This window comes from Zingiber officinale, chromosome 11B (genome assembly GCF_018446385.1).
Source record: "Zingiber officinale cultivar Zhangliang chromosome 11B, Zo_v1.1, whole genome shotgun sequence".
Classification (NCBI taxonomy): domain Eukaryota; kingdom Viridiplantae; phylum Streptophyta; class Magnoliopsida; order Zingiberales; family Zingiberaceae; genus Zingiber; species Zingiber officinale.
In genome coordinates this window covers 53928345-53952620 of record NC_056007.1, presented here as the reverse complement: position 1 = coordinate 53952620, position 24276 = coordinate 53928345, and the positions used below count along the sequence as shown (strand labels likewise).

General features: G+C 39.1%; 1 protein-coding gene across 1 annotated transcript; it reads right to left on the bottom strand.

Annotated features, from left to right (window-relative positions):
• Positions 1 to 170: 170 nt before the first annotated feature.
• LOC122033923 (mavicyanin-like) lies at positions 171 to 23980 on the bottom strand. Its single transcript, XM_042593073.1, has 3 exons — positions 23855 to 23980; positions 431 to 553; positions 171 to 329 (listed from the first exon to the last, which is right to left on the bottom strand). The coding sequence occupies exons 1-3, from the start codon at positions 23978 to 23980 to the stop codon at positions 171 to 173; spliced, it is 408 nt and encodes a 135-aa protein (XP_042449007.1).
• Between the last annotated feature and the right edge of the window lie 296 nt (positions 23981 to 24276).

The window sequence follows — 24276 nt, the reverse complement described above, 5'->3', positions numbered from 1 at the left end:
TGAAAATAATTTTTATAAAAATTAAAATTATTCGGATTCTCGAAAAAATTTTAAATAATATATTTTAGAGTTATGACTGCCCTGTTAAGGGATGGTTTAATAAGTTTTGATTTAATCAATTATGGTTCAATTCAAGTTAAAAATTATGATCTTTCCCAATTTCTCAGTCATTAGCAGTCGTTGGAGATTCCGCAGATGAAGTATTGCGTGCCGACCTTGGGGAGGGCGACGGCCGTATTTCCGGAGTTATCCATGGTGTTGGGGCTGCCGCTGGAGCAAGAGCTGTAGCCGCTGGAGTTCACCTCCACTACGTTGTGCAGCGAGCTACTCTACCCGAAATGTGGACAGATGTAACACATCATTTTAACTACCTTAATTTCTTAAAAAAGGATGAATTCAACTTCTACAAAGCGGGGGATCATTTACTAACGGAGGAAATCGCTGGAAAGGAAGGTTTGGTGGTAGTCCATTGATCATTGACATTGAGGTTCCACCCGTTGGAATCGCCCTTGTAAATGCCAACAGAGTGGGTAGTCCTGGAGGCTGATCTTGACTAGGAGAAGCAACACTAAAAAAAAAAGAAACGGGTTTTAGAAGCGGTTTTAAAATGCTTGAGCAACACTTATCAACTCATGCTAAATCTATTGAACCGGTTTTTCCAACCGTTATAGATGCTGGCGATGCTTAGGACAACCAAAGTGGTAAAATTAATCAGTGATTTAAACCATCGAGCCACTTTTAATATATACCTTTAGAAGCGGTTATTAACTGCTTGTGAATGTTTTCTATAGAGACATCCGGAACTGATGCAAAAAGATGGCTTGTAGAAACGGTGATTAATCATGTGTGAATGTGTTCTACAGAAGTGATCATTAACCCATGCAAAAACTTGAATGTTAGAAGTGATTATTAATTGTTTGTGAATATATTTTATAGAAGCGATCAATAACTAGTGTAGAAAGTTGACCGTTTAGAGTGGTGAGTATCCACTTTTGATTGTTTGCTATTGCAACGATGGTTAACCAGTTGAGAAGCCTAGTTGTAGAAGCAGTTGGGACTGGTCCTATGAATTGCTTGTGCAACTATTTGAAAACACTTGTAAGTATTAGTTTTCAGAGCAAAAACCACTCGTAATATCGAATTTAAACATTTAAAAAATAATCCTATATCATATTGATATTCAAATTTCACTTCACAAAAATAATTTATATTTATAACATATTGCATTTCTAAATTAACATATAATATTTATATTTCATTCTAATATTAATATATCTCACTAACATTTTACTCTATAATATACCACCAATACAAAACCTTTTTCAATTCTCAAAACATATAGAACTTTCAACAATAAGTCTTCTCCACCAAAAAAAGTATCAAAAGGAATCTATCTTAACTTAAGTTACCCAAACTATTACACTTCAATCTGATAGTCTGACATTGTCCACACATAAATCATCTTTACATGTAAATTGTGACATTGCATTTGCTCCAAGTGACAAATCTATATGTTCCACATATATACCAAATCAATACAAAAGTTTAGCATTAAACATATGAATACAATGGAAAAAAACAAGACAAGTGATGTAATAATTGCAAAATTAAAGTTGAACACATAACATTTTATAAAAGAATTCGCAAATAAGTAAACTTTAAGAATAAGAGTGCCATAATAGAATAAAAACCCATATGACTGAGATTGTGAATTAACTTATTTTAAATATCAATTTAATCTACATTTTAAAAATAGAATGCCAGACTATGTAGTAAAATACTCTAAGAAAATACTTGTACTTAAAATCCAACCTCATCCATTGCATTTGAAATTCTCTCTAGCTATTATCTGGTTCAAGTGGTTGGGAGAATCTACACGTATTTTCTTCTGTAGTTAATGGAGTATAAACTTGTTGCTGCATAATATTTGCAAATATAGGTATCATCTACTAAAATAAATAAATTTGCTATCATGTACTTAATTGTACAAATCATTTTAAATAATTATTTTGTTTGTGTGAGAAATGTTATTACATGTGCCGTAATAATTCGGGTCCATAAGATCCTCTAGCACTTCCATACATCATACTTAGCATTACTTAAGCAAAATTTTGGAACTAATCATTTTCTTGCATCTATCTTCTCATCTACTCTATTTTCATCTGCCACTGTGCTTCTCACAACACTATATCTTTAATTTTCTCTCTCATTTCCCTAAATTTGTTTGTCAAATCTAAATTAGAATGACAATCTTGCCAGTATATTAAGATACGCTTACATTGCTCTAGGAACACTTGGCTAGACAATGCTCTAGCTCCTAAACATCAAACATGATCAGAATGCTCGGGTCCAAAAACCTCACTATATAAAGAATATAATTAAAATTGAACCATATGTAATAGCTTTTACAAAATGAAATGAAATTATAAGTAAATTGTTATTGAAATGTCTCCTCGTGTATTTTTATTAGTTGTGTCCCTTCAGATTTATTTTAGAGGTGACTGTAGAATCGAGATGTGCTAGAGGAGGAGGGGGAGGTGGTCACTACTGGCTTTCACGTTCATTTAAAAATAATCGGAGTAAAATGCAACAGAAAATAAGTAGAAGAAAAGAGAAAGTAATGCTGACACTTTTGGTTTACTTAGTTCGGAACCTGTGACGACTTCTACTCCAAGACCTGTGATCGTTGATTGCTTACGTTGGGCAATCACTACAGTATCGAAAATTCTTTACAAAGAGGAGTACAATATATTTGTAATTTAAGTACCATAATTGAAAGTTATACCGACAGCTTTAAGGATCTGGAGGGTTGTGCTCTTGGTTGTCGGAGTTGTAGGATCGTCATTAGAGCAGTGCGTACGAGAAAGATTGTGAAGAATAACGTGTCAATTTCTGTACCCGAAGTTGCTGGTTGAATCCCATTCTATAGCCGAGCTAGACCTGATCCAGATCCAATGATCTCGGGATCAGTCTTTGATTTGACACTGCTCGATCGACCATTCTTCCCTGATTGGTTGTCCAAACCTTCTGCATTAGCCCAGCTTCCTGTCCAAATGCTGCTGCTTCAAATAAAGCCTTCATTCGATCGATCGATCCTGCCATTCGATCTATCGATCCCGCCGTTCATTCTATCGATCCTGCTATCCTCGCTGGCTTATCTGGTTTGATCAACCCGGTCCGATCAAGTCACTGCTTATCCACTGTTTAGTTGATTGAACTCGAGGTTCGATCGACCAATCTCTTGGTTGAACCCAATCAAGTCACTACTTATATGATATTTTTGTTTGAGGGTTCGGTCGATTGATCCTGATGTTCGATCGACTAAACAAGCTAAAATTTTAACCTATAAAGTATTAGTATTTCTGCAAAACAGAGTTAGAATAAAAGGCAAATAACATGTAAAGATAATTTTTAATAGCCTTCGGACTGTTCGATCCTGACTTTGAGTTTCGCTGAAACTCTAGATCGGGCCGACACCTACTGTTCTCTCTTTGGGGAATGTATCCTCACCTACTCCTCTCAGGAGAGTTTACCTTTTGTCAAACCGATCCTCCAGACTGTCTGCATTTTTGCTTAGCGTTCGATGTTGGTGCAAGTTGCACCAGAATCAAACCTAAGTTTTGATATTGTCAAAGGTTCAAGTTAAGTCTTGTTGTGATCTAACAAGTTGACTGAGTGTGCAGACTATTTACTCAACCGGGAAAGACCTAGCTGGAGGCTAGGTAGGAGAAATCTTAGCAGATCGTGGAACCCAGGTGCAAGTCCAAGTGGATCGAGGGGACCCGATGCTTGGCGGTGTGATCGAGAGGTCTGGAGGACCGAAGATCAAGAGAAAAGTCCTGGCGAGCTGATCAAGGCTGAGTGAAAAGTCCAAACTAGATCTGGAGGATCAAAGTTTGACAGGTAGGTTGAGGTAAACTAACTGAAGGAGCGACAGTGAGGTCGTATTCCCGAAGGGAACAACCTAAGGTCGCTGATCCAACTGAAGAAACTGGGAAGGTTTCAAAGTTGAGATCAAGACAGTTCTACTATCTTTCATATTACTCTTGCATTATAATATTATTGTTCTAACTGTTGGGATCTTAGATAGCTAGAGGGGGGGTGAATAGCCTCTTAAAAACTTAAACACAAATTTCTACAAAAACTTGTTAGCACAGCGGAATTAGGAAACTAAAACAAAGAAGAAGAAACAAGCACACTAACACACTGATTTACGAGGTTCGGGGATAACTTGCCCCTACTCCTCGGCGTGTCCGTAAGGTGGACGAGTCCTTGATCTTCGGTAGATCACACCCCGGATGACTCCGGCTAATGAAGCTCTCCTTCTCGGTGGAGTAACCTCTCCACAAAGTCTCAAGAAATATATATGTTAAAGCACAAGACTTACAGAGCTCGGTGGCAAAGAAGAATGAACTAAAGCTTACAACCACGCGAGGATCAGTGGAAACAGAGAATTTCACAGACAGCAGTTTCCCGAGAGCTCAAGAACTTAGCACACCACAACGATCAACAGAATGTTTTTTTTTTTTTTTTTTGCTTTCTCTTGTTCTTTCCTCTCGCTTTTTACTGCTTCTTAAGCCCCTGTCCTCCGCTGTCATGGATCGTGGTCAGATTGCACAGAATCATCGCTGCAGCCAATCCCTCTTCCTCCTTACCTGGTTCTCTGAACTCACACCAATGAAATCACAGTCTTCACTGGTGTCTTCTGAGCTCGAACCAATCACCAGGAGTCAAGCGGATCGCAGCCAGATCACACCAGTAGCCGTTGATGTTGGTTTCTACTCGGAAAACCTAGAGGTTCCACTGTACAAAAATTTTGTACAAAGGTCTGAACCTTTTCCTAGCTACCATGTGTTCTTTTAAATTAAATTTTGGATCGCCTGCGGAACTTAACACGTTTGATCCAAAACTTAATATATTTGTTCTTTTAGGTTTTGACTTGGATCTCCTGCGGAACTTAACACGTTCGACCCAAATCGCCTTAAGTTATTAATTCCATTAAATATTAATTTCCATAATTGGTTCCCAGTACTGACGTGGCGAGGCACATGGCCTTCTTGGATATGGGAGCAACCACCACCGACTAGACAAAACCTTTTATAGAAATCTAATATTTAATTTCCTAAAATAACTTTAGGTTAACCGAAAAGAACAATCAAATCACAAGGAAAAAATAAAACAAAAGAACACAACTTCGAAAAACATATTCGAAATACTAGAATCGTAAGCCTCTTGTATTTGGTATTATTTCCATAAATAACTAGCATGACGCGGAAAGAAAAATTACTAGTTATACCTTCTAGAAAGACCTCTTGATCTTCTACCGTATTCCTCTTCTAACCTCGGACGTTGTGTGGACAACGATCTTCCGAGATGAGAAACCACCAAGCACCTTCTTCTCCTCCTAGCTAGGTTCGGCCAACACAAAGAAGCTTCACCAAGGACGAAGAACAAAACACCAACCAAGCTCCAAGGGATACAAGCTTTCTCTCCTTCTTCTTCTTCTTCTCCAAGTAGTATCCGGCCACCACAAGAGCTCCAAGACAATAGAGAAGGTTCGGCCACCACCAAGAGAAAGAGAGGAAGAAAGGTTGGCCGGCCACAACACCAAGGAAAAGAGAAAGAAAAATAGAATAGAGTCGTTAGCCTTGAAGCCTCCTCTACCCCCTCTTTTATAATCCTTGGTCTTGGCAAATAAAGAAAATTTAATAAAAACTTCCTTAATTCTTTTGCCATTGAAAAGGAAAATTTATTTAATTAAAACAATTTTCTCTTTTCAAATTTTAATGGCCGGCCACAACAAATAAATTCTCCAAGCAAATAAAATTTTAAACACCAATTAAAACTTCCTTATTTGCTTCCGGAAATTTATAAAAAATTTCTCCAACAATTTTATCCCTTCATGATTGGTTTATAAAAAGGAAATTTAATAAATTAAAATCATTCTTTTAAACATGTTGATAAAAAGAAAGTTATCTCTAAAAATTAAAATCTCTTTTAATCTACAAATAAGGAAAGATATCAAATCTTTTCTTAATCTTTTGTAGAAACTTATAAAAGAGAATATTTAATTTTAAACTCTCTTTTAAATCATGAACATGGTTAAAAAGGAAAGTTTTCTTAAAATTTAAAATCCTCCTTTAATCAACAAATAAGGAAAGATTTCAAATTTTAAACTCTCTTTTAAACATGTAGATGATTTACAAATAAGGAAAGTTTTTACCAAAAAATTAAAATCATCCTTTTAAACTACAAATAAGGAAAGAGATTAATCTCTTCTCTTAATCTTTTGTAGAAAGCTATAAAAGGAAATTTTTAATTTTTAAACTCTCTTTTAAAATCATGATATCCACATAAGAAATAATTTTAATAAAAATCCTTTTTAATATTCTAGTGGCCGGCCACCTAAGCTTGGGACCCATGCTTTGGCCGGCCACCTACATGGCTCATCCACTTGGACTTGGCCGGCCCTAGCTTGGGTTCCAAGCTAGCTTAGCCGGCCCCATTGGATGGGTAAGAAGGTGGGTATGCGGTGGGTATAAATCTCAATATACTAGAGGCTACGATAGGGACCGAGAGGAGGAATTGGTTTTGGTCTCCCGATGAAATTAAGCATCCCGTGTTCGCCCCGAACACACAACTTAATTTCATCAATAATAATTCATTCCACTAAAGAACTATTATTGAACTACCGCACCAATCCCAAATTACATTTTGGGCTCCTTCTTATTATGAGTGTGTTAGTCTCCCTGTGTTTAAGATAACAAATGTCCACTAATTAAGTAAGTTACTGACAACTCACTTAATTAATATCTAGCTCCAAGAGTAGTACCACTCAACTTCATCGTCATGTCGGACTAAGTCCACCTGCAGGGTTTAACATGACAATCCTTATGAGCTCCTCTTGGGGACATTCTCAACCTAGATCACTAGGACACAGTTTCCTTCTATAATCAACAACACACACTATAAGTGATATCATTTCCCAACTTATCGGGCTTATTGATTCATCGAACTAAATCTCACCCATTGATAAATTAAAGAAATAAATATCAAATATATGTGCTTGTTATTATATTAGGATTAAGAGCACACACTTCCATAATAACTGAGGTCTTTGTTTCTTTATAAAGTCAGCATAAAAGAAACGACCTCTAATGGTCCTACTCAATACACTCTAAGTGTACTAGTGTAATTATATAATTAAGATAAACTAATACCTAATTACACTACGACCTTCCAATGGTTTGTTCCTTTCCATTATGGTCGTGAGCTACTGTTTATAATTTATAAGGTACTGATAACATGATTCTCTGTGTGTGACACCACACACCATGTTATCTACAATATAAATTAATTGAACAACTACATTTATCATAAATGTAGACATTTGACCAATGTGATTCTTGTTGATACCAAAAGCTAGGCTTTTAGTATACACTCTAACAGTTGATGCTTCAAATGCACCATGCGCCGCGAATCACAGCAGAAAGGCCATTTGTCGTATTCCTCTTATGTACTTAATTTGAAATTAAGCTCGGAATGATACCTGTGATCCTGCAAACTCAAAAGCTAACATCACAGAGGGTTATATCACATGAATCAGGCAAATCAAATGGAGTGAAGGAATCGCAGAAACAACAACAAATCTGATTGTGTGTGAATCGGTCACCAGACCGATCCATGGACCGATCAGGGCCTATCCTGATCGGTCCACAGCTTGTCTGATCGGTCGTGGAGACCGATCAGACTGCCGGTGGATCGGTCTCCATGACCGATCCCTTCCTTCTTCTCTTCGCAATACCCTCTCCTGATCGGTCCGCAGACCGATCAGATTACACTCAGTGTGCTACTGAGTGTTTCTTGATCGGTCCGCAGATCGATCAGATTACACTCAGTGTGCTACTGAGTGTTTCCTGATCGGTCTACAGACCGATCAGATTGCACTCAGTGTGCTACTGAGTGTTTCCTGATCGGTCTACAGACCGATCCATGGAAACTTTCACTGGATCGGTCTGTCGACCGATCCACTGTCTTATGTAACACTGGATCGGTCTACCGACCGATCCAATGTTCCATGGAATGTCCACTTAGGTCCCTCTCTGACCTAATTCGGTCCAGAGAACGAGCTCCCGAGCCCTCTCTGACCTAGTCCGGAGAACGAGCTGCCGAGCCCTCTCCGACTTCGTCTGGTCCAGAGAACGAGCTACCGAGCCCTCTCTGACCTAGTCCGGAGAACGAGCTACCGAGCCCTCTCCGACTTCGTCAGGTCCAGAGAACGAGCTACCGAGCCCTCTCTGACCTAGTCCGGAGAACGAGCTACCGAGCCCTCTCTGACCTAGTCCGGAGAACGAGCTACCGAGCCCTCTCCGACTTCGCGTGCCAAGTTTCCAACTTGGACTTTTCCCTTCCACTTGATCAACCTTGATCATTAATCAAACCGAGTTTAATTAACATCTGATACAAACTTAAATCCGTGTCAACATCAAAACAACAGCCAGGTCAGACTGTATCAACAATCTCCCCCTTTTTGTTGTTTGACAACATGATTTAAGTTTAGATCAGAAATGTTCTTATTTTCATAATTTTAGGGGAAACAAGATCCTCCCCCTAAGATGAATACACCACGATGTATGGAAGTCAATAACAGGAATCAAGATCCTCCCCGTTATCTTCTCCCCTAAAATCAAATCTTCATACATCTCTAAACTTAGATATCCTCTTCCCCTTTGTCAAACACCGAAAAGGTGTAAATGAGGTGACAAAACTCAAAAGATTCCCCCTTAACCCATACTGTCGTTTTCTTAATGCACCTAGAATTCCCTCTAAGTGTATTATGAGACAGTAATAAAGAAATAAGAGGCAGTCAAGACAAAGCATATGAACAACATATCAATAGTCAATAGGAAATGACACATAAAGAAAAATAGGAAAATGAGCAGCATAAATAGATGAAATAAGCAAATATCCAGGTCATACAAAGATATCCAATAGAATCGCATCCAAAACACAGACAGTCAAACAGAATGTATCAATCAATGTCCTCAACATGAGGAACATCATCATCATCTGCGGGAGGCATGTAATCCTGAGGCGGCATGCTGGAGCTCGAAGGTGGATGGCCCGAGAAACGCTGCGGAGGTGGGTAGTTGGCCATCCAGCCCAGAAGCAGCTGCTGCGTCACCAACTGCTGACTATGTAAGTCATCGTAGCGCTGGTCGATCCGAACACGCAGTCCATGAAGCTCAGCAGACAGCAACTCATCGTGTCGATCAAAGCGACTCTCCAGCTCGGCGATCTGCCAGCGCAGATCAGGATCGGCCTCCCCATCGTCAGCAATAGCAGCAGGAGGAGCAACAGGAGCAGCCTGTCGTGGAGGTCCCCGTGGTAACTCACCTAGTGCCCTCCCATCCTTCCGCCGAACGTCCCCATTTTGTCCTATGATTCCAGACTTGGAAAATGCCCGCTTCCCAAGTCTGCAATCCTGTCTGACCATTTTGACTATTCTACCCTTAGAGACATCAATCTGAAGGGTCTCGAGCCAATCTGTAATTATATGCCCATAAGGCATATAAACAGTGGAGCTGCTAGGCTGAGAATATGAAATGATCGAAGAATAGATGCTCGACATGATATCAAAATCGAGACGCCGACGCAAACCATAAAGCATCAGGCAATGGTATGGTCGGATCTCTGCTAGAGGTTTGGATGTGATTGGAAGAAGACAGTTGGTGACTATTTTAAAAAGAATATAGTCAGGAGGAGTTAGTCTCAGAGCCGCAAAAGTAGGAAACTCGACATCCAACTCATCCAGTCCATCCGGTCTAGGGTGTCCAAAGAAATATTCATAGATAGTGTCAGGTGATACATCAAGTGGAGGAGGTAGTGACTCTGGTAAATCAGGATAAATGGGAAAAGGATCTCCTGAACACATACGACAACCTAGATACCCAAAGAATTCTCTGATGGAGAAATCGATAGTTCTTTTAGCGACTCGGGTTTTATAAACACCATCACTGTTCTGATGAAGATTGTTGTAGAATTCAGATACTAGGTCATAGTTGATGTCCCTTTCTAGGTAGACTACCGAGTCAAGTTTATAATAGGCTAGGGTTTCGGATACAGAGGGACAAAATTCATCCATGTACTTTCGATCCACAGATCGACATGGAAGCAGCTTGAATGTCCTCTGTTGAAATGCTTGCTCAAACTGGCGGTTCGGAAATCTCGAAGAAGAGGAAGGTTGAGGTCGGGAGGGTGCCTGGGACTTGGACTTCTCAGCAGATGACTTAGAGGAACCCTCACCGGCTGATTTCTTCCTAAATAGGCCAAAAATGGGACATGGTCGGGGCAAATGGGAGTCCACGGGAGCCACGAACAATCAAGAATCGAGACAAGCGACAATATAAAGAGATTCAGTGAGAAATGAAACCAAAATGCCAACAATGAACATATTTCGGGAAGGAAAAAGGAGTTACCTGGGCGGCATTTGTAGCTTTCAGAGAAGGTGGAGAGAAGAATCGGGACTGAGGAGAGTGCTGAGGAGAATGTCGGCTAGGGTTCTTTGGCGTGAAATGAAAGGAGAAAGGGTTGAGGGAAGTTAAAGAGGGAGATCAGATCATAAGATCAGACGGTTGTCCGATCAGGAGAAATCCTGACCGATCAGGGAACATCCTGATCGGTCAGGGATTGTCCTGATCGGTCATGGAGACCGATCAGGGAGCTTCTTGATCGGTCCCTGGACCGATCAGATGTGGATCAGTAGGATGCCAGTGTCTCCTGATCGATCCCTGGATCGATCAGTGAACCTTCTGTGGTAAGGGAATGTCCTGATCGGTCGTGGAGACCGATCAGGTATCGAACAGAGATTGTCCTGATCGGTCGTGGAGACCGATCAGGTATCGAACAGAAAGTCAAATGACTCCTGATCGGTCGTGGAGACCGATCAGGCATCATCCTGATCGGTCCCTGGACCGATCAGTGTCTGATAATCAGTGATTTCAAATTTTAGCAATTTCAGTAACTGAAATTTTGAGCCGTTGTCTATCGAGAATTCTGAAAAGTTCAGAACTCAAGAATTCAGAACCTCCCAAATTCATAACCTAAAACCCAAGAATCAACACCCACAAATATATTCAAAAAGTGAGCTCTTATGGTCTGAGCTTGTTTAGAGCCCGAAAGTTTCAGACTTTAAAACCAAAAACTCAGACATTTGGAATCTTAGGATTCCAATCTCAGAAAACCTTATAAAACTATTACTTTTAGTGAACCAAGGTATTAATTAAGACTTAGGATTGTTATGATCAGTTTCAAATTTGTTAAAATATATCCAAGTTGCTATTATTTCCTTTAACAACCTATCGTATTATCAATCAAAGTCATAAAATGAATCAAACAACAATATCAATCAACACATCAGCCATCAACCATAATTAGATAATTTCTAGGCAAAAGTCCAACCAAGATTCCTTGATTGGAATATATGAGTAAGATCTAGGAGCCAAATACACATGAATTATTTAATGGCCTTCCCCATACTCAATTTATGTCTCTTCAACCTAATTATTCAAGGTATGCATGATACATTTTGAATAATTTGGTTGATCCTAGCATCTCACCCCATTTCTAGCAAACAAAAATATTTTGTTAAACCTTATAGTTTGTGTGAGATGTTCCCAAGTTGCCCAAATTAATTTCCCAATTTCTCTTGTCATTTTAATGGTCCTTATTGATCATGATGTGGTCAAAATGACTTATTGAGCCAAACACATTCCCAATTCCCTCCTTAAATGACTAAATTCATTTTCCGGAAGGGGTTGGTGAAAATGTCGGCTAAGTTTGACTTTGACTCAACATATGTGAGTGCAATGTCTCCCCTAGCTACGTGATCTCTAATGAAGTGATGACGCACTTCAATGTGTTTGGTCCTAGAGTGATGGACTGGATTTTTCGTTAGGTTTATCGTGCTAATGTTGTCACACAACACTTGCACTCCCTTATACAAAAGTCCATAATCTTCTAGAGTGTGAATCATCCACAACAATTGTGATACACTCTCTCCCATGGCAATGTATTCAGCCTCGGTCGTGGAGAGAGCAACACAATGTTGCTTCCGACTTGACCAACTAACCAATGATGATCCTAATAATTGGCAACCCCCACTAGTGCTTTTCCGATCCAATTTGCATCCAGCATAATCAGAGTCGGTATAGCCTATCAAATCAAAAGACTCAGTACGAGGGTACCAAAGACCTACTCTAATTGTGCCTTTAAGGTATCTCAGAATTCTCTTAACTGCAATTAAATGAGATTCCTTGGCACAGACTTGATATCTAGCGCACATGCCCACAGCAAAGAGTATGTCCAGTCGACTAGCTGTGAGATATAGAAGACTATCGATCATGCTTCTATATTGCGTTAGATTAACTGATTTTCCACTCTCATCATTGTCTAGACGAGTGTTTGTCGCCATTGGAGTGGACACTTCCTTAGAGTCACTCATGTTGAATTTTTTGAGCATCTCTTGAGTGTATTTCGTCTGATGGACATAAATTCCATCTCGAGTTTGTTTGATTTCAAGTCCAAGGAAGAATGTCAATTCTCCTACTAGACTCATCTCAAACTCACTTTCCATGTGAGTGATAAATTCATTCAAATAGCCCTTGTTATTTGAGCCACAAATTATGTCATCGACATACACTTGGGCTACAAAAATGTTTTCACCATCTCTACGCAGAAATAGTGTTGGGTCTATTTGGCCTCTTACAAAACCCTTTTCTAGTAAATATGTTGACAACCTTTCATACCAAGCTCGTGGTGCTTGTTTAAGCCCATACAGTGCTTTCTTGAGCTTGTACACGTGGTTTGGAGCTTCGGTATTCACAAACCCCGGTGGTTGTTCAACATAGACTTCTTCTTTAATAAAGCCATTTAAGAAGGCAGATTTAACATCCATTTGATAGAGCTTGAAACCTCTATGTGCAGCAAAAGCTAGCATTAAACGAATGGACTCTAATCGGGCCACGGGAGCATAAGTCTCATCATAATCGAGACCTTCGACTTGACTATAGCCCTTGGCTACAAGTCTTGCCTTGTTTCTTACAACTTCTCCCTTTTGATTTAACTTATTTTTGAAGACCCATTTAGTTCCAATAATGGTGGTCTTCTTAGGTCTAGGAACTAAGTCCCACACTTGGCTTCTTTCAAATTGACCTAACTCATCTTGCATAGCTAAGATCCAATCAGGATCGTGCAATGCCTCATCAACTATTTTTGGTTCAATTTCTGAGATCAAGGCAACCTCATTAGACTCATTTCTAAAGAATGACCTAGTCCTAACCCCTTGTTGGATGTCTCCGACAATTTGGTCTTGGGGATGACTAGTGGCTATCTTAGATTGTCTTGGTGTTGATGGTGCCTCATGAATGGTCTCACTAGGCACAGGCAAGGACTCAATATCAGGCAAAGGATCAGATTGAGTTCTTTGTTGCCTTTGCTCATCGTCATCAGAGTCAACCTCGACTCTTTCTTCATTTTGATCATTCAAACTTAGATTTCTAAGTTCGAGTTGAATTTCTCCTACATCCCTTGATTGATCATTTAAGTTAGGGATTTCTTCAAAAGCTACATCAGAGGACTCTTCAATCAATTTAGTCCTATTGTTGTAGACTCGATAGGCTTTGCTGGTGAGCGAGTACCCGACCAGTATCCCTTCATCAGCCTTGGCCGAAAATTTTCCAAGATGGTCCTTGGTGTTCAAAATAAACACCTTACAACCAAACACCCTAAGATGTTTAATTGTAGGGGGTCTTCCAAACCAAAGTTCATGGGGAGTCTTTCCTAGAAACCTATGTATCAGGATTCGGTTTTGCACATAGCAAGCTGTATTTACAGCTTCAGCCCATAAGTAACTCGGTAGTGAGTACTCATTGAGCATACTTCGTGCAGCCTCTTGTAAGACTCGGTTCTTTCTCTCCACAACCCTATTTTGCTGTGGGGTCCTTGGAGTAGAGAACTCATGCCTATATCCCTTTTCTTGACAGAATTCTAAAAACCTATGATTTTGAAATTCCCCACCATGATCACTTCTAATGGTTTTAATTGTTGTTGATTTTTCATTTTCAGTTCTTCTACAAAAGGAAATAAAAATATCTATGGTTTGATCCTTAGTTTTCAAAAAGAAGGTCCATGTATACCTAGTAAAGTCATCAATAATCACTAAACAGTATCTACTTCCATTTAATGAAATAACACTACTGTAATCAAACAAATCCATATGTAATAAGTCTAAGGCAGTAGTTGTACTTACAGCGCTTTTACCTTTATGAGGCGCTTTAGTTTGCTTACCCTTCTGACATGCATCACACAATTTGGTCTTTTGGTACTTGATGCTTGGTAAGCCTCGCACTAACCCTTTGTTGACCAGCTTCCGGATATTCTTCATGTTCACATGAGCCAACCTCTTATGCCAAAGCCACGATTCTTCTTCTTTTGACATGAAACACTTAGCAAGAGCATTAGTAGCACTTTTAAAAGAAACTTGATAAATGTTATCTACCCTTGTGCCTACTAGTACCGTGTCAAGTGTGTCAATGTTTTTGACTAGACATTGACTCGAATGAAATTCAATTGTGTAACCCGTATCACACAATTGACTGACACTTAGGAGATTAAAAGTCATCCCCTTGACTAGAAGGACATTCTTGATTTGGAGATATTCGGATATATGAATGTCTCCAACTCCTATAACCTTAAGACTACCATTGTTACCAAATGACACATTACCTCTATTTTTGTTTTGAATGGTAGAAAATAGTGACTTGTCCCCGGTCATGTGCTTGGAGCATCCACTATCAACAAACCAAGTTGATAGACGCTCCCCCTTTACCAATGCCTACAAGACACGAAAGATAGATGTTTTAGGTACCCAAATCTTGGGACCTAATGCATCTACAATGAAAGACTTAGGCACCCATGCCTTTGTTACCTTCTTCCTAGTCTCATGAACCCTAGAAACATGCGATCTATGAAATTGGGTTCTTGACACTAAAGAAATAAAGCTAGACTCCTTAGGTTGGTATCCTAATCCAGCCTTGTTGTAGACCGCCCTTTGGGCATTTAGAATCATGTCTAATGTCTTGGAGCTAGTTGAGAATTTCTTAAGCATTTTCTTGAGTTTCTCAACCTCACCCTTCAAGGCCTTGTTCTCATCCTCAAGGAGCTCTAGATGTAGGTCATCAACCTCATCTTCCCTAAGAGCTCTCAAGTTTTCTACTTCTTCTTTTAATGATTTATTTTCTGTTTTTGATTTTTTAAGCAAGGTAGACAAATGTGTAATAGTCTTATAACATTTTTCTAAGTGAGAAGAGGTTATCTCTTCATCATCCGAAGATGATGAAGCCGCGGCTGAAGTGCTTGAGTCATCACTCTCGGACTCGGACTCCTCCCTTGCCATGAGTGCCAATTGCCGAGTACTCTTCTTCTTCTTCTCTTCCTCCTCCGATGAGCTTGAGGAAGATTCATCCCAAGTGGCCTTGAGAGCTTTCTTCTTCTTGGCTCTTTCCTCCTTCTTTTTGGCCCGTTCCTCCTTCTTGAGTTTTGGACACTCACTCCGGTAGTGGCCTTTCTTGCTACACTCATAACATGTAACATTAGTCTTATCGATATTTTGATCATTAGGTTTACCTTTTCCTTTATATCTCCTTCTTCTTCTCATGATCCTCCTCACAAAATTTGCCATCTCGCTTGATGATGATCCACCTTCATCATCGGACTCGGAGGAGGATGAAGATGAAGGAATGTCTTTCTCCTTCTTCTTTTCTTTCTTTCTTCTCCCATCCTTGCTCTTTTCTCCTGCAACCAAAGCTATACCTTTCTCCCTTTGACCTTTGTTAGCAAGTTCATGAAGTTCCATTTCACAAAAGAATTCGTCTAATTTAACAATGGAAAGATCCTTGGAAACCTTGTAGGCATCTACCATAGATGACCACAAGGCATTCCTTGGAAAGGCTTTAAGAGCGTACCTTACTAGATCGCGATTCTCCACGCGTTCCTCTACGGAATGTAGACCATTGATGATTTCCTTGAACCTCCCATGTAGTTCACTTACCGTTTCGTTTTCCTTCATGGTGAGATTTTGTAGTTGATTCAAGAATAGGTCCCTCTTGGCTATCCGAGAATCTCGAGTTCCTTCTTGGAGCTCGATAAGCTTGTTCCATAAATCTTTTGCACTCGAGAATGGACCTACCTTGACGAGTTGGTCCTTGGCAATCCCACATTGTAAGGTGACTACTGCCTTGGCATCGGCTTGCCCTTTACGAGTTTGTTCAGTAGACCACCTTGATGAATCGAGTTCCTTACCTTCTTCGTCCTTCGGTGGTGTGAATCCTTCCTTGACCGAGAACCACATGGAGATATCAGTCTTGAGGTAATACTCCATGCGGCTCTTCCAATACTGGAAATCTGCTCCATCGAAGAAGGGTGGTCTGTTGGTGCTGAATCCTTCCTTCATGGCCATCTTGTTGCTCCTTAGGATGTTAGTCCAGATGAAGAGCACCAGGCTCTGATACCACTTGTTGGGATCTTAGATGGCTAGAGGGGGGGGGGTGAATAGCCTCTTAAAAACTTAAACACAAATTTCTACAAAAACTTGTTAGCACAGCGGAATTAGGAAACTAAAACAAAGAAGAAGAAACAAGCACACTAACACACTGATTTACGAGGTTCGGGGATAACTTGCCCCTACTCCTCGGCGTGTCCGTAAGGTGGACGAGTCCTTGATCTTCGGTAGATCACACCCCGGATGACTCCGGCTAATGAAGCTCTCCTTCTCGGTGGAGTAACCTCTCCACAAAGTCTCAAGAAATATATATGTTAAAGCACAAGACTTACAGAGCTCGGTGGCAAAGAAGAATGAACTAAAGCTTACAACCACGCGAGGATAAGTGGAAACAGAGAATTTCACAGACAGCAGTTTCCCGAGAGCTCAAGAACTTAGCATGTAACGCCCCGGCCCAAGCAGGCCCCACCCGAACCGAACCGGGAACGCCACCAAAATTGCCTATCGGGTTGATGACTAGCTCCACAGACCACCGAAGATCCTTTCAGCGTGCTTTGTCCTCATTCGCACGCACCCTGGAAAACTTCCCAGGAGGTCACCCATCCTCAAATTTCTCCAAGCCAAGCACGCTTAACTTTGGAGTTCTTAAGTTTGAGTTTCTGAAAAGGAAGGTGCACCTTGGTGATATGGATAGTACCATCTAACCTTTTAGGTCATACTTAACCATAATCTTAGAACCGGGGTATTACAATCATCCCCACTTAAAGACACAACGCCCTCGATGTGTAACCATGAATCACACCACAGACAAATCCCAGAATCTCCCTTGCTAGGTGGTGCCCTGGGTGCTCCTGCCACAGGCACACTCACGGTCGTAAGGTTGCTCTGATACCATCTGTAACGCCCCGGCCCAGGCGGGCCCCACCCGAACCGAACCGGGAACGCCACCAAAATTGCCTATCGGGTTGATGACTAGCTCCACAGACCACCGAAGATCCTTTCAGCGTGCTTTGTCCTCACTCGCACGCACCCTGGAAAACTTCCCAGGAGGTCACCCATCCTCAGATTTCTCCAAGCCAAGCACGCTTAACTTTGGAGTTCTTAAGTTTGAGTTTCTGAAAAGGAAGGTGCACCTTGGTGATATGGATAGTACCATCTAACCTTTTAGGTCATACTTAACCATAATCTTATAACCGGGGTATTACATAGCACACCACAACGATCAACAGAACGTTTTTCTTTTTCTTTTTTGCTTTCTCTTGTTCTTTCCTCTCGCTTTTTACTGCTTCTTAAGCCCCTGTCCTCCACTGTCACGGATCGTGGTCAGACTGCACAGAATCATCGCTGCAGCCAATCCCTCTTCCTCCTTACCTGGTTCTCTGAACTCACACCAATGAAATCACAGTCTTCACTGGTGTCTTCTGAGCTCGAACCAATCACCAGGAGTCAAGCGGATCGCAGCCAGATCACACCAGTAGCCGTTGATGCTTCAAATGCACCATGCGCCGCGAATCACAGCAGAAAGGCCATTTGTCGTATTCCTCTTATGTACTTAATTTGAAATTAAGCTCGGAATGATACCTGTGATCCTGCAAACTCAAAAGCTAACAGCACAGAGGGTTATATCACATGAATCAGGCAAATCAAATGCAGTGGAGGAATCGCAGAAACAACAACAAATTTGATTGTGTGTGGATCGGTCACCAGACCGATCCATGGACCGATCAGGGCATATCCTGATCGGTCCGAAGCTTGTCTGATCGGTCGTGGAGACCGATCAGACTGCCGGTGGATCGGTCTCCACGACCGATCCCCTCCTTCTTCTCTTCGCAATACCCTCTCCTGATCGGTCCAAAGACCGATCAGATTACACTCAGTGTGCTACTGAGTGTTTCCTGATCGGTCTACAGACCGATCAGATTACACTCAGTGTGCTACTGAGTGTTTCCTGATCGGTCACCAGACCGATCCATGGAAACTCAGTTTCACAGTTTCACTGGATCGGTCTGCCGACCGATCCACTGTCTTATGTATCACTGGATCGGTCTACCGACCGATCCAATGTTCCATGGAATGTCCACATAGGTCCCTCTCTGACCTAATTCGGTCCAGAGAACGAGCTCCCGAGCCCTCTCTGACCTAGTCCGGAGAACGAGCTGCCGAGCCCTCTCCGACTTCGTCTGGTCCAGAGAACGAGCTACCGAGCCCTCTCTGACCTAGTCCGGAGAACGAGCTACCGAGCCCTCTCCGACTTCGTCAGGTCCAGAGAACGAGCTACTGAGCCCTCTCTGACCTAGTCCGGAGAACGAGCTACCAAGCCCTCTCTGACTTCGTCCGGTCCAGAGAACGAGCTACCGAGCCCTCTCTGACCTAGTCCGGAGAACGAGCTACCGAGCCCTCTCCGACTTCGCGTGCCAAGTTTCCAACTTGGACTTTTCCCTTCCACTTGATCAACCTTGATCATTAATCAAACCGAGTTTAATTAACATCTGATACAAACTTAAATCCATGTCAACATCAAAACAACAGCCAGGTCAGACTGTATCAACACTAACATCTGTTTTGCAGGAGATTTGTAGTTAACACTGTTTTGTAGGTCCGACTGGATCGGTCGACCGAACCACTGGATCAGTCGACCGAACAAGGGAAAACCAGTGCAATATTCAGATCAGACTAGAATAGAGTTCGAGTCAGATCAAGCATTGATTAGTCGACCAAACAGTAAGATCGATCGATCGGACCGTGGTGACTCAGCACAAGACAGTTCATCAGCATCGATTAGAAGGAAATGGAAAAGGCCAGATCGGTCAACCGAACCGTGGAACGGTCGACCGAACCGTGGAACGGTCGACCGAACCAATCAACAATAAATGCAGCATTAAAAGAGGATCTCGGCAATCTATGACGAACATAGAAAGAATCCGTTCGGTAGATCGAAAATCATGATCGGCCGACCGAACCCTTAAAGATCAGTAAATGCAAAAGATCAAGCCAGCATCAGACTCTAGCCAGGAAGAAAGGGAGCGGGTTCGATCGACCGAATAGAGGGATCGATCGACCGAACGACATTGGCGCTTATAAAAAGGAGCTCGAGGACTGAGGCTCGGTAATACTCTCTGATTGACGCAAGTTCTGTTCTGCAAGCTACCCGTGCTACAAGTCTTCATCAGCTCAGTAAGCCACACCATCCGGAAGTACCGACCAAAGCTTCAACTGCATTTACTTGTCGGTATATTTTTTATAAGCTTGCATTGTAATTCACTTAAGCAAGATAGTAGGTTGTTACTATCTTACTCATTTGTACGATCTGCTTCTTTCTGAGGATCTCGGAAAGAAGGGTTATAGTGATTTGCCCATCGGTGCGATCAAAGATCGCGGGCCTTTGAGTAGGAGTCGACCTAGACTCCGAATGAAGTAAACGAACTTGTCTCTCTTTCTATTTTCCGTTGCATAGCTCTGTTTTTCAAAAAGAAAAAGAAAAAGTTTTTAAAGAGCGCGATATTCACCCCCCCTCTATCACACTTAATCGATCTATCAATTGGTATCAGAGTCTCGTTAGCTCTGAAAGTTCTTAACCGATTTTCAAAGCATTTTTAAAACTTTTTATTTTCTTTTAGAATATTTTTATTATCTCTACTTTTCAAGCACTGCTAATCCCAAGATGAAAGTCTTGGAAATATTTTTATTTTAATTTTCATCTTGCAAGGATGTCGAACTCGTATCAAGAAGGTTATAGTATTGTTCGACCTCCACTATTCAAAGGAGAAAATTTCAGTTATTGGAAGAATAGAATGGAGTGTTACTTGAAGTCCGACATCGAGCTCTGGTTCACGATCCTAAAAGGCTACACTCCCCCGATGAAAGACGGAACACCATTAGAACCAGAGGAATGGACTCCCCTAATGACCAAGAAGGCATAACTAAACTACAAGGCAATCAACACCATTCAGTGCAGGCTCACAATGGAGGAATTGAACCGAGTCGGTCCCTACGACAACGCTAAAGAACTATGGGATTCCCTAGTAAAGCTCCATGAAGGAACCGACAAGCCCAAGGTAAATAAACGGGATTTACTTTTAAATAATTTATTTAATATAAAAATATTTCCCGGAGAGACGACCTTGCAACTACACGCTTGACTGAAGGACATCTTCAACGGTCTTCACCTGATCGAGCATAATCTTGAAAACCACGACACGATAAGGTATGCTTTAAACGCTTTTCCGAGGAATGCTTTGCGGGCATCAATTGTAGATGCGTACAAAGTTTCTAAGGACCTTGCAATTCTTAAGTTAGATGAATTATTTTGTGAGTTGGAATTACACGAACAATCTAATGTAAGCCATGTCGAGAAAGAAGTTGCTTTGTATGCAGGACCAAGCAAGGAGGCAAAATAAAAAACCAAGATCGAGTCAGAAAGCGAGTTAGACTCTGACTCGTCAAATGAAGAAGAACTAGTCAACATGGTCCGGAGGCTTCTGACAAAGAAGAAATTCAGAAGGAATGCCAAAAAGACACCACCCAACCAGACCCAAAACAAATCAGAAATGATTTGTTATAGATGCAACAAGAAGGGGCATTTCAAAAACGAATGCCCAAATCGGAAGGAAGAAAGGCACAAGTTGACAAGAAAAAAGAAGGTCCTTCAAGCAACTTGGGATGAGACTTCTTCCGATGAATCTGACTCGGAGCAAACAAATCACTCTAGCCATCTTGCATTTATGGAAAGAAATGAAGATTCCGAATCCGAGTCCGACGAAGAATATGAGTCTGAGAACAACATCGAGTCCGAGAGAAGCCACAGATCTGAAGATCCAAATATGGTAACGATTTATTCAAAATCTAATCTGCTTAAAGTAGTTAAATGTTTATTTAGAAAATTATCAAAATATGAAAAACAAAATAATTTGTTACTTAAGGAAATAGACCACCTTAAGCAACAAGTTAACTTGAGTGACTCGACTAACCAAGTTCAAGCTGGAACTTCAACTCAAGTTGCAAAACTTGAGGAAGAAAATTTCGACTTGAAGGGTCAAGTCGACCGACTCAAGAAAACGTTGGAAAGGTTCGAACTAGGATCCAAGTGTCTAAATATGGTACTTGGATCACAACGAGCTGTGTACAACAAATCAGGACTTGGTTACAACCCTAAACAAACAAACAAACCTTACTTATCATTAATTAGTCAAAACATTAGAAGTCAAGTCCAAACATGGGTTCAAACAAAACTTTTAACCAAACAAATTAAACCAAACCTATACTTAATCCCTAAGAGTCAGATTCATTACTTAGATAGACCTTATCTAAGCTATGACTCAGGGGGAACAAGCATAAAAAAAATACAACCAACTTGATTAACTAAACTCATACACTTAGGATTAGGTTTATTTTATGCTTAGAACGGTTAGATAAAAAGGTTTACAAAACCATACAACATAGCACCAAAATGGATTGAGATGATAGTACGTCAAGGAAATCTTGTCGAAGGCATTTTAGGTTGAATCTTGTGTATTCTACCTGGTGCACTAGACTTAGTGGATCTGATCGAAGCTACCCCAATCAAACATGGGCTAGTTAATTAGATCAAAATTTAGTATTACGTTTTTTGGGCGGGAACAGTTTGGAAAGTATTAAGTAAAGTGGTCCACGGTTAATACACAAGAAGGCCATATGTCTCGCCACTGAATTGAAAACTTATCCTTAGGAAGCCTGCTTTATTAACCCAAAGCTAAGTTTGAATCTAACATGAGTTCAATAACCTTTTTCAATAATTAAATTTCAAACCGAATTAAATTTCAAACCTAATTAAAATTCCAAACCTAATTAATTTTAAACTTATTTTAAAACTTACTTAAAAATTATTTTAAGACTCAAAAATTATTTTAAACTTAATTAAAAATTATTTTAAAACTTAATTAAAAAATTATTTTAAAACATACAAATTATTTTAAACTTAATTAAAAATTATTTTAAACTTAATTAAAAATTATTTTAAACTTAATTAAAAATTATTTTAAAACTTACTTAAAAATTATTTTAAAACTTAAAAATTATTTTAAACTTAATTAAAAATAATTTTAAACTTAATTAAAAAATTATTTTAAAACTTAAAAAATATTTTAAAACTTAAAAATTATTTTAAACTTAATTAAAAATTATTTTAAAACTTAATTAAAAAATTATTTTAAAACTTAAAAATTATATTAAACTTAATTAAAAATTATTTTAAACTTAACTAAAAATTATTTTAAAAATTAAAAATATTTTTAAAACTTATTCAAAAATTATTTTAAAACTTAATTAAATTTTTTTTTTAATACTTAAAAATTATTTTAAACTTACTTAAAAATTATTTTAAACTTAATTAAAAATTATTTTAACACTTAAAAATTATTTTAAAACTTAATAAAAAATTATTTTAAAACTTAATTAAAAATTATTTTAAACTTAATTAAAAAATTATTTTAAAACTTAAAAATTATTTTAAAACTTAATTAAAAATTATTTTAAAACTTAATTAAAAATTATTTTAACACTTAAAAATTATTTTAAAACTTAGTTAAAAAAATTATTTTAACACTTAAAAATTATTTTAAAACTTAAAATTATTTAAAACTTAATTAAAATTTATTTTAAACTTAATTAAAAATTATTTTAAAACTTAATTAAAAAATTATTTTAAAACTTAAAAATTATTTAATACTTAATTAAAAATTATTTTAAAACTTACTTAAAAATTATTTAAAAACTTAATTAAAAAATTATTTTAAAAATTAAAAATTATTTTTAAACTTAATTAAAAATTATTTTAAAACTTAATTAAAAATTATTTTAAAACTTAATTAAAAATTATTAAAAACTTAATCAAAATTATTTAATTTAATTTAAAAAAATTATTTTAAAAACTTAATTAAAATTATTTTAAAAACTTAATTAAAATTATTTTAATAAAAAACTTAATTAAAAAAAAGGGTATCGATCGATCGATAAAAAGTACCGGTCGATTGAATTGACTTTGTCCATGTTAAACCAGTCAATCACAATTGGACGATAATCAATTAATTGGTCGACCGAACCAGTTAATCGATCGACCGAAATAGTAAATTGAAATTAATTCTTGACCGTTTACCTAACTTGTATCTGTATCGAAGTAAATTTATCGGTCGACCTAACATGGTTTCCGGTCGACCAAATATCGATTACCTAGTCAAAAAGGACAGCGTGGTAAAGGGATCGGTTGACCAAACCACTGGTCGGTCGACCGATCAACCTCTATATAAATATGATCGAGCAAACCACAAGGCTCATCCCATTAATCTTCTCCTCTTCATCTTCTGATCTTTGAATCCATTCGCCGATTCCAGCTTCGATAGTGTGCGACAATGCCTCAGTATTTTCCACATTTATTCCCGTTTTATCCATTTACATATTGCTATTTTTTTATTTTATTATTTTAGTGAAAAAAGTAGAGCAATTGCACAACGAGAGGCTAGCTCTCTTAATCCCAGTCAGGACCCTAGGTTTTCATTTGAGAAATTAAGGCAATCTTTTCCAAATAAAAAATTTAAGGTGATAGGTACTCGTTGTTTAGATCTTCAATTCTACCAAACTTACTATCCTGAAGCCATAGAAATCAACCAATACTTTCAGCTAGATAGCATTGTCATTTGCCGACATGCTTATAATCCCATTCTCTGTTCTGAATTTTATCACAACCT